Source organism: Anas platyrhynchos, chromosome 15, assembly GCF_047663525.1.
Source record: "Anas platyrhynchos isolate ZD024472 breed Pekin duck chromosome 15, IASCAAS_PekinDuck_T2T, whole genome shotgun sequence".
Lineage (NCBI taxonomy): Eukaryota > Metazoa > Chordata > Aves > Anseriformes > Anatidae > Anas > Anas platyrhynchos.
The window spans coordinates 18081763-18092259 of record NC_092601.1 but is presented as its reverse complement, the minus strand read 5'-3'; the positions used below and the strand labels follow the sequence as shown (position 1 = coordinate 18092259).

Genomic DNA, 10497 nt, shown 5'->3' with positions numbered 1-10497 from the left:
TTATACACTGCAGCAATTAAACAACATGCTCCCCCCATTCCCATTACTGTTAAACGCTGAAACACTCGAAGCATTTGCCCGATATCCACTTTTTTTCCTGTAAATCTTGCCCTTCACGCTGAAATCTTGCTTTTCCCGGGGAAGCAGCAGCTAAACCCGGGGTTTGGGAGCCGCTCCTCTCCGAGCAGAGGCAGGATCGGCGGGTAACGAGAACCAAACGCTCCCCACAAACCCTGCAAAAGCCGGGCTGGCTTCGGGAGGGGGTGCAGCAGAGCGAGCAGGGCCGACCAGGGACCGTCGGGGGGCTCTGGGGGCTCGCAACCCGTCCCCGTCCCCCCGCAGCGCGGAGCCCCCGCAGCGCCCCGGGGCAGCAGCGGCACCGCGCCCGGGCGGCGGGAGGGCGGGAAAGCTGCAAGGCCACGCCCCTTATGGAAATGAGCTCCGCCCTCTCCGCCAATGGGAAGCGGCGCCGGGGGAGGAGCCTCTCGCCCTCTCCTTAAAGTCACTTGTTGCCAGGGGCCCCGCTTCGCACTGGACGTGGAGCGCGGCGGCGGGCGCGGGGCGCGGAGCGGGGCGCCGGGACTGCAGCGAGACTTCCAATTTTCTTAATTATTTTTTTTTCCCAAATATTCTTATTTTTTCCTGCCGAAATCTCAGAGTTTCAGCGCTTTTTTCCTGCGTTTTTCCACTTCTCGATTTGTTTTTTTTTTTTTTCCATTTTATTTTTTTTTTAAACCTTCGGCAGCCCGCGGAGGGGTGCGCGGCCCCGCCGCTCCGCCCGGGCACTCGGTCGCCCTCGGGGCGGCTCAGCCCCGCACCCCCCTCCCCTCCCTTTCCCTTCCCTTTTCCCTTCCCACCCTGTTGCTCGCCCCCCATCCCCGGCCGGCCCGCCCGCCCCTCCCGCGGCCACCAATGCTCAACATGACCGAGGAGCACGACAAAGCGCTGGAGGCTCCGTGCAGCCCCGCGGGCACCACCAGCTCCATGTCCCACGTGGACTCGGACTCGGACTCGCCGCTGTCCCCCGCCGGCTCCGAGGGCTTGGGCTGCGCCCCCCAGCCCGCCCCGCGCCCCCCCGGCGCCGCCCCGCTGGGAGCCAAGGTGGACGCGGCCGAGGTGGACGAGCGCTTCCCCGCCTGCATCCGCGACGCCGTCTCGCAGGTGCTGAAGGGCTACGACTGGAGCCTGGTGCCCATGCCCGTGCGGGGCAACGGATCGCTCAAGGCCAAGCCGCACGTCAAGCGGCCCATGAACGCCTTCATGGTGTGGGCGCAGGCCGCCCGCAGGAAGCTGGCCGACCAGTACCCGCATCTGCACAACGCCGAGCTCAGCAAGACCCTGGGCAAGCTCTGGCGGTGAGTCCCGAGCCGCCCCGCAGCGCTCAGCGGGTCCCGCAGGGTGCGCGGCCGCCGACCTCCCCTCGCTTTTGCTTGTTTTTCTTCCTTATTTTTTTTTCCCCTTCTTCCTTTTTCTTTTTTCTATTTTTTTCCTTTCCTTCGCGTCTGTCTGCCTGCCTGCCTGCCCCGCGGGGGATTCTCGAGCCGTTCCGGAGCGCAGCGCAGGAATCCCCCCGCAGCCTGCCGGCCGCCGAAAACCCCCGCTGCGGGGCCGGGCGCTGCGCCGAGCCCGCTGCGGGTCCTGCCCCTGCTGCGGCACCCTCGGACTTCCCCTGCCCCAGCCGGGATGTGCAGCCCCGGCCCCCTCCTGCCCTTGCTTCCAGCATCCCTGTCCCCGAGAAACTCCGATTTTTTTTCTTAGTGCGTCTCTTACGATGTTTTTTCCTATTTTTTTTGTCCGGTTTTACTTGCTTGCTGCTTAACAAGCTGTAAAACTAAGCAAGCCCATCTTTAGCGGTAATTTTAATCTGCTCTCTCATTTCCCTTGTTATCTGTAGCGCTTCCCACTGATGCAAACTTTTTGCTGGGTGCTCAGCTTTCCAGGGCTCGCGATGAGCTGTGCTTTACCGCGTGTTACAGCGGCTCTGACTGCACCAAACCCGCATCTCTCCCACCCGCTTGGGCCAGAGATGCTCCCACTGCGGGCTGAACCTTCCTCGGGAGTTTGCAAAGAGAGATCGGGGCGGGGGAAGAGTTTAAAAAGAAGTAATCCTATTGCTGTTGCCTTCGTGGTTTCTTTGTAAGGACTAAACAAAGCTGGAAATGGGCAGCGCTGTTGGTTGTGGCGAGGGGGTAGCATTTGTAGGACAAACATGGGAATAATATTTGGCTAAAGGATAAAAAGTGGCATTTAAAATGGGCAGGGGGATTTTGCTTTGCCTGGTCAACAATATCTATCTGTAATGGATGCTTTTTTCATACTTCTATAATTGAAAATTTAATACCCGTTTGCAGTATGATTTAGTTTTTTGCTACTGCAAATTTGTTTTGCAAAGAACTTTTTGGTTAGCGCATGGGAAGCAGGGATATGAGTATGAAAACAGTTTAAAAACTTCTAAGGATGATGTTAATTTTGACTTTTTTTCTCTTCCTTACAAAAAAAAAAATCAACCCCCAACCAGTTTGTTAAGTGAAAATGAGAAACGTCCGTTCGTGGAAGAAGCTGAGCGGCTCAGGGTCCAGCACAAAAAGGATCACCCGGATTATAAATACCAGCCACGGAGGAGGAAAAGCGTAAAAGCTGGGCAGAGCGACTCCGACTCCGGAGCTGAGCTCAGCCACCACGCGGGCACGCAGATCTACAAAGCGGACAGCGGGCTGGGGGGCATGGCTGACTCCCACCACCATGGCGATCATGCAGGTAAAGGGCGCTGTGGGCAAAAATCCTGTAGGTCCTGGGAAAGTTGGTTTGAGACCTGAACCTGCCAGCAGGCACAGGCTCATCTGCCCCCCAAGCTCATGCGGGAATATTGGTGGGACTGGGCGCATCTGAAGCCCTGAGAACTGTGGTTTTACACCAGGTTGTGAATGTGGCCACAGTTTTAGTTACTAAGTGCTCGTGTAGTCCACTGTGCAATAGGAAATCCCTAATGTGCTAAAGGACCCCAGTTTTGCAGCAGGACCAGAAGGGTGGAAATTAATTGCAGGGTGAGAGGGTTAATAATGTGAAGGGTGCTTGGGGAGTGAGCCCCATAGATGCAGCGTCCCCCCAAATCTCCCTGCTTCTCAGCAGTGCTGTGAATTGGCACCGGGTGCGTGTTGACAGATTCCAGGAGGATTGCGAACGTCCTGCAGCTTCAGACGCGTCTGCGCTCTCGCCCAGCCTGGCTGGGGATCTGGCCCCTTCCTGGCCTGCAGGGACAGCTGCTCTGCTCCAGGAAAGCAGAGCTGCCTTCAGGCTGCCCACTTGGAGGGGTCCCTCCGAGTCCCCCTGGGTTCCTCTCCCAGGCGAGGGGCGGTTTGTGCAGTGGGGCTGTCCTGTTGTGCCTCAGGGAAAGACCTCCGTGGGGTGCTTCTCCCCAAAATCTCCCTGCTGCAAGCTTTGCAGGCAGTTTATCCCACCTGAGGATATGGTCGCAGGGGGATGTCAGCCACTTCTAACATGGGGCTATACATCTAAATTTCTTCCTCTCCCTATTGGGAGGGGGAAAGAATGAGTGGTTTTTGTGCCTTATGGAGGCACTGGGTATTTTGTGGCTGCTCTCCTTAAAGCCTTGCTGTCCCTTTGTCCTCAGGCCAGACCCATGGGCCACCCACCCCACCCACCACCCCCAAAACTGACCTCCACCACGGCAGCAAGCAGGAGCTGAAGCACGAGGGCCGCCGCCTCGTGGAGAGTGGCCGCCAGAACATTGACTTCAGCAACGTGGACATCTCGGAGCTGAGCAGCGAGGTCATCAACAACATGGAGACCTTCGACGTGCACGAGTTTGACCAGTACCTGCCGCTCAATGGCCATGCTGCCATGCCGGCCGACCACGGCCCCAACGCTGCTGCCGGCTCCTACGGCGCATCCTACTCCCACTCGGCCACGGGCACCGGCGGGGCCAACCAGGTGTGGACTCACAAAAGCCCGGCCTCGGCGTCGCCATCGTCTGCTGACTCAGGCCAGCAAAGGCCGCACATCAAAACGGAGCAGCTGAGCCCCAGCCACTACAGTGACCAGTCCCACGGCTCCCCCGCGCACTCCGACTATGGCTCCTACAGTGCCCAGGCTTGTGCCACCACCGCCTCCACTGCCACGGCCGCTGCCTCCTTCTCCAGCTCCCAGTGTGACTACACGGACCTCCAGAGCTCCAACTACTACAACCCCTACCCCGGCTACCCCTCCAGCATCTACCAGTATCCCTATTTCCACTCCTCGCGGCGCCCCTACGCGACGCCCATCCTCAACGGCTTGTCCATCCCGCCGGCCCACAGCCCCACTGCTAACTGGGACCAGCCGGTCTATACAACCCTGACGAGGCCTTAAAGGATGCGTGGAGCCCCCGAGGGCTTCCCCAACGTATGCACTAATGAAGGAATGAAGACGAAGAACGTGGAGTGCCGCGATAAGTTTCCGAAGTGCCTCCTGAGCCACTGGGAACTCTGCTCGTTGCGACTGGATGTCCCCTTGCTTCAAAACTCTCCGAAAGGACAGAGCTCTATTTTTCTTTAAATAAATAAATAAGGAAAAAAAATTAAAAGTAAAGGACCACTGATTCCTTTTGAATAAATGAAGGACAGAACCATTTGACTCCTCTGTGAGGACTGAACTGAACTTTCTCGTCGTGGAAGCTGACAAGTGCAAAAATGGAGCGGGGGGCGGGGGGGAAAGGAAAGACGTTCAAGACTTTAAGGGTCTATTGCAATGTGAGAAACGGACCAACCTTGAGGGCAAGAACTCACTCGGACCAACGCATATGAAAACCGAAAACCCGGCGATTCCATGTAACAATCTTGTGGGAACAAACGAGTCTGGTGGGACCAACCAATTAAATGTCTGAAGTATTTGTTTTTTAGTCAAGAGTTCTTCTAAGCAAGGTTTGGCTGTAATTAACATTTTGTTTTGTTTTTGGAAGCTTAAAGTGTTTTTTTTAAATCTGTTAAATATGTATTTATGTTCTGTATTATTTTGTCTTTTAATTAATGAAGTAATTTTGTGCAAAAAGTAGAATTTTAAAAGATTTTAAAGATGGGGCGGGGAGGGAGCATAAAAATAGTGGAGATGATACAATAAAATGGTGTTATGAGTCTATAGATTTTCTTTGGTTTTTGGGTTTTTTTGTTTTGAACCGCTGCAGCAGTCGTGCTTGAGAGAGGGACTGAACGAATCTGCCTCACGCAGACCTGGTCATGAACAGGAAACTCAAATGGGAATGTAAAATAAGGAGGGAGGGAAGTGCAACGCTAAGGGCTTGCTGCAAAAGTTACTAATTAAATTCGGAGGCTAAAACAATTGCAAAAGGAGCAGAGAGCAAGATATTTTTCTGGCTACCTGCTTTCAGGCGTTCAAATTGGATTTAAGGCATTGCAGGATCTTTGTACACTTTCAGAACCAGGACTACTTTATAGGAAGATGTAATTTAATGAGGAATTATCAACTTCTGCTTTGATTTTTGGCTTCTAGGGACCAGATATCATCCATCAAGCTGTGAAACTAAAATCTTCTCCACTAAAAAAAAAATTTAGGTACTTAGTTTTAGACTAATATTTCATTGATATATTTCTACTTCTTCCATTGTATGCTGAGCATATAATAACCATCTATTTTATGGTAACTTGTGCCTTTAAAAACTTTGTAAATCTAAAAACACATTTCAGAGGTTATCATCTTTTTACCTTTTCTACATTTCCTACTCTTTTTCTAAAAATATTTTTTGCATATTTCCTTTTGGGGTCGTGGGGGCGGGGGAAAATACAGAAAATTCATTTTTATGCAATCTATTTTTCTGTATAAAGTTTGAAAGACTTTGGCTGTTACTTATCTGTTCTCTTCACTAGCTTCTGACTAAGCAATGCTAACTTTTGTACAGATCAATTTGATAAAATTAAAAATTGCTTTTTATCAAGTCTGTGTTACGTTTTCTTTCTACTTCAGCCTATTTCTGTGCCGAAAAGTGACTTGGAGAACACTTTTGAAAGAGACAGGCTACTCAGAATAAAATATGTTGACCAAGGATTTCTGTTCTATTTTTTTTTATTCTTGCTCCCTTTGCTCCCTTTCCTTGTATTTAAATGGTGCCTTGCTAGGAGACTTTATTTTTTTTACTTCCTCAAGGAGTATATTTCTATGCAAGTAATCCCAAGGATTTCATAGGATTTCAGTGAGACTGCTCACATGAGTAAGGCTTTGCAAGGTCAGACTGCATGGTTTTAGCTGAGTTCATTTTGTTCTGTACAGCACGTAGGAATTTTACAGTAACAGATTCTGTTTTCTGGTTGGTGAGCCCGTGTAAATACCTCTTAATTATGATAGCAACAAAATTATATGTTGCATGTAGTGGTTTTTTTAAATACAGTCATTAAAATAGTTACATTCGAGACTTTTTTTTCTTGGTTATATAAACTAAGCTGCAGTTTGGTTTCACCAGTTGAGACAAACCCGTGTGAGATTTTCAGGCTGCGCCCTAATTGGGAGGAAAGGGCTGGGATTAGGGAAATCCAGCCGCCCCTGCCTGAGAAACACACTCAGGGCTTGGTTGCAGTGCAGCCCTGTGGAAAATGTTTTAACACGGAGAAAATAAATGTGATGACAATTAATGAAGCTCAAGAACATTAACAAAGTCTGAACAACAGAGTCCCAAAGCAAATCTGCTGTTTGCAGCCTCTGCCAAGACCTATCTTGCCAGAGTGTCTGTAACTGGACACCATTTTCTCTGTGCTCATTTACAAAACTTCTGGCAAAATGACTTTATTACACTATAAGCCAAAGCTGCAGAGTAACTTGCAGAGGAGACTCTTTTTTCTTCTTTCCCCTCCCTCCAGTTACAATGCAAGTTTCAAGACTTATTCTAGCTCATGCTAGAAAAATTGATGCATTTTGGCTTTGCCTGTTGTGCATGTAGATGTAGGACTTCCTCTCCAAAGTGACATGCTTGGGGGGGGAAAAAAAAGAAAAAAGTGAGATGGAATATAAGTGCTTATCTTTACTTTCTTCTTGATGTTTAATGCCAAAGCTTTCAATGACTTCACTGATGCCTGGATTAGTATTTAAAACAGAGTCAAGTATCTGTGTGGGATGGTGTTGCAAAACACTCAAATTAATGAAATTAAAAGTCACACCAAAAGCATCTCCAGCTGAGGATCTGGCTCACGGCAGAGGGGTTTCTGTGGCTTGGGTCCGTGACCTGGGAGCCTGCTCTGTCCCTGCAGGTACGTCCTCTCACTGTGCAGAAGGAATTAATCGTGGGGACACGATCAGCTCCTCCTGACCAGCTTCCAGAGGGCACCGCAAAGCGCTCGGCTCTGCAGGCAGACCTGCACATAGCCACAAGCCTTTCCGAGCTGTCCCCTCTCTTGCTGCAGCAGTGCATCGTGCCAGCTGTGGTGTCCTCGCAGCGGGGGACGCCTGGGGACAGCTCTGCCCAGCAGCGAGAGCACATCCTTGGCAGGGCCGAGCACTGCGGGACGCGCTCCCCTCCTGCTGGGCGCGGGTGCTGTGCGAGCCCTGGGTGGCCGCAGGGTCCCCAGCCGAGCCTGGTGACAGCGCCGAGGAAACGCGTGTCAAAAATATGCAGATTTTAAATCCAGTCGCTTTTGTCCACGCTTACTGGCCTTTTGTTCTCACTCACTCTCTCCGAGCTTTGGAAAATCAAGCTAGCTTCTAGTAACGCCTGCGGAAATAAAACGTTGTGGATCCGCAGCGCTCAGCAGGTAAGGGCAGTAACGTGAGCCTTGGCGAGCCCTCGGGAGCCCCCGCGAGCTGCTTCCCCCGGACAGCCGGGGCTGAATAGTGGCATTCAGCTTTGTTCTGTCGGCCCGCAGAGTGGGTGATACCCACTGCAAATTCGTCGAGTAAAATTCAGCGACCGAATGGATGTCCAAGGAGGTGGTAGGCAGAGAAAACTCATTGCTCCGAGTTAAGCCGGTCGCTCGGGCTTCAGAGTGTGCTGGAAATTTCGAAGGGCACCAGAAGTTCGTTCCCCACGCCTCGATTTACACTCAAAGTATGAGTCTCCCATTTTGTTTTCTTAAACTCCGATCTGTGGCACAGTTTATATGCAGAGAAGAGCGTTTTGAGTTGAAATTAGTGCTGTTTGTACAAATGCATTTTCGTGCATTGTTCCTTTCTTCCATTTTGCGTGTGGATACAGCCTGCAGAACGAGAAGTGATTTTCCATGAGCCGGGCGTCTTCCCGACGTGAATGGCAGCATTGTGTGTCCCCAGCCCGGCTCCGATGGCTCTTGTGTTGGCGTGAATCTGGAATGTCTCTGCAGAAGTCTATGAGATCAGGTGAAAGCAAGACCGGCTTTTGACCTCTGGCTGTCAACAAAAAAGGCTTCTCAAGATAATTACAGGAATACACAAGCAATAAAAGTTCCTCTTTTTTATTTTGGTGCAGAGAAGAATGAATGTTGCTATTTATCTGAACTGCTCAGAAGGCACTGTTTAGTAAGAAAGAGGAAATTAATTTTATAGCCCATATCCACATTCCTTCTACATGGTGGAAAGAAGAAAAAGTCCCTTCCCATCCTCCTTGTTATAATTTTTCCTGGACTGATATCAACTTTTGTTACAGGTTTTTTACAGTTGGATATTCACTTTATGGCAAAAAAAATTCTCCAAAGGCATTTCTGTGGCAGTGCTTGGTTTTACCAGCCCTCTGCGTGGGTCCCTCGTGCCCCCTGCCCACAGGAGCCCCCGCGCCGCCCTGCAGGAGGACACCCGGGGAGGGTGGCTCCCAGGCTTTTCTTTTGCCCTTTTCTAATTTACTGCGCTGGGTGTGTGTCTGCAGCCCCTCCTCTGTGTGGGCAACGGGTGTTGGTTTTTAACCAGTTGCATTTTACTGCTCTCTGCTTCTTCCCTCTCCGGCTGCCCCAAGACACCAGACGGGTAGAGAATCCCTGCCTTTTTCTGAGGAAATTGCTAATAAATGTGGTTGTGTCCACACCGGTGTGAGCACCCGTGTATTCATTGGCATCTGTGTCCCTTCCCATGCAGTATCACAATCCATGGGATCCCTGGCAGATCCCATCCTCTTCCCCTGTGGGTTTTGGGGAGGGGGCACAGACAGGTTGCTCCTATTGGGCATGGTGAAGGTGTGCCCAGCCTGGCTGTGGCTATCATGGCCTGAGTGCATGGATCTGGCCAGCCTCATGTTGTTTCCCCGACCTTGCAGAGATGAGAAGAGTTGCAGCTGCCTCCTCCCTCTGCTGTGTTCATCAAAGGCCTGTTGGCAAGGCTGGATGCCGGCAGCTCTGACTACGCATTGCCTGACGTCTGGGAGCAGAATAAAATAGAGTAAAATAAAATAGAGTAAAATAAAATAGAGTAAAATAAAATAGAGTAAAATAAAATAGAGTAAAATAAAATAAAATAAAATAAAATAAAATAAAATAAAATAATAATAAAATAAAATAAAATAAAATAAAATAAAATAAAATAAAATAAAATAAAATAAAATAAAATAAAATAAAATAAAATAAAAAGATACACCACCTCCCATATAAAGCCAAAGACATTTTGAGAGCAGTGGCAGCAGCTCAGCCACCACAGGAGCTGCAAGGCAGGGCTGGGCGAGATGAAGATGACTGTGAGGGCATGAAAAAGTCTCCGACATTGCCCTGTTTTCAGCCTTTCAGAGCATGACTTTGGGTCTGACTGTTGTAGGCCTTTTTAATTCTGCAGGCAAATGTGTAAGCATGAATTCAGTAGCAGGCGGGCTCCAAACTCTCATTCCTGGGGCTGGGGACTTTTCCCTGGCACTCCCAACCATACCGTGAGTGATTCCCAGAGGAACCCAGCTCCTGAGAGAGATCAGACCTCACCCGAGCACCTCCTGCTCTTCCTCAGAGACCCTGCAGAGGCTCCATGAAGTTTTTGGGGGATTTATCATGTGGCATCCTAGTGAAGCGAGTGGGAGGCTGCTTAGGGCCCTGTGTGAGCCGGGGAGCTGCAGGCAGTTGGGATTTGCCACGCACCACCCCGCAGCTGCCAGCCGAGCCGGGTGCTGTCAGCCCGAGGTCACCCCGTGCTCCTTACGGGCAGGAGTTAGGGACGGCACCAAGTGGCAGAGGATGATGTTTGGAGAGGCGAAGCCATTCCCCAAATGAGTCAGCAGGAGCCGAAAACAATCCCCTGGAGCCCAAACCACAACAAATGGCACTGATGACAGATTGCCTCGTCCTCCTGCCGCCCCGCAGCCCCATCCTGTGCCAGGGCAGCGGGGGCCGTGGGGCAATCCCTGCCGCGGCCAGGTGCAGGAGCGGCTTTGCATGAGTGCCAGAGCCTCTCTCACTGCCAGGTGCCTGCTCCAGGCAGGGCTCGGGGTGGGCACTCGGGCCCCCAGCTCCCACCATGGGGCCGAGGAGCTTCGTGCTGTGCTGGCAGTAAAGGGTGAGTGCAGATTGTGTTAGCGCGGCTGCGGCCCGAGCTGTTTCTGTGTGCTGGGTGGAAAGC

General features: G+C 51.1%; 1 protein-coding gene across 1 annotated transcript; it reads left to right on the top strand.

Moving 5' to 3' along the window:
* Window positions 1-509: 509 nt before the first annotated feature.
* Window positions 510-6057, top strand: SOX8 (SRY-box transcription factor 8). The gene is made up of 3 exons (XM_027469126.3): window positions 510-1355; window positions 2519-2757; window positions 3632-6057. The coding sequence occupies exons 1-3, from the start codon at window positions 913-915 to the stop codon at window positions 4366-4368; spliced, it is 1419 nt and encodes a 472-aa protein (XP_027324927.1). The 5' UTR covers window positions 510-912; the 3' UTR covers window positions 4369-6057.
* The last annotated feature ends 4440 nt before the right edge of the window (window positions 6058-10497 follow it).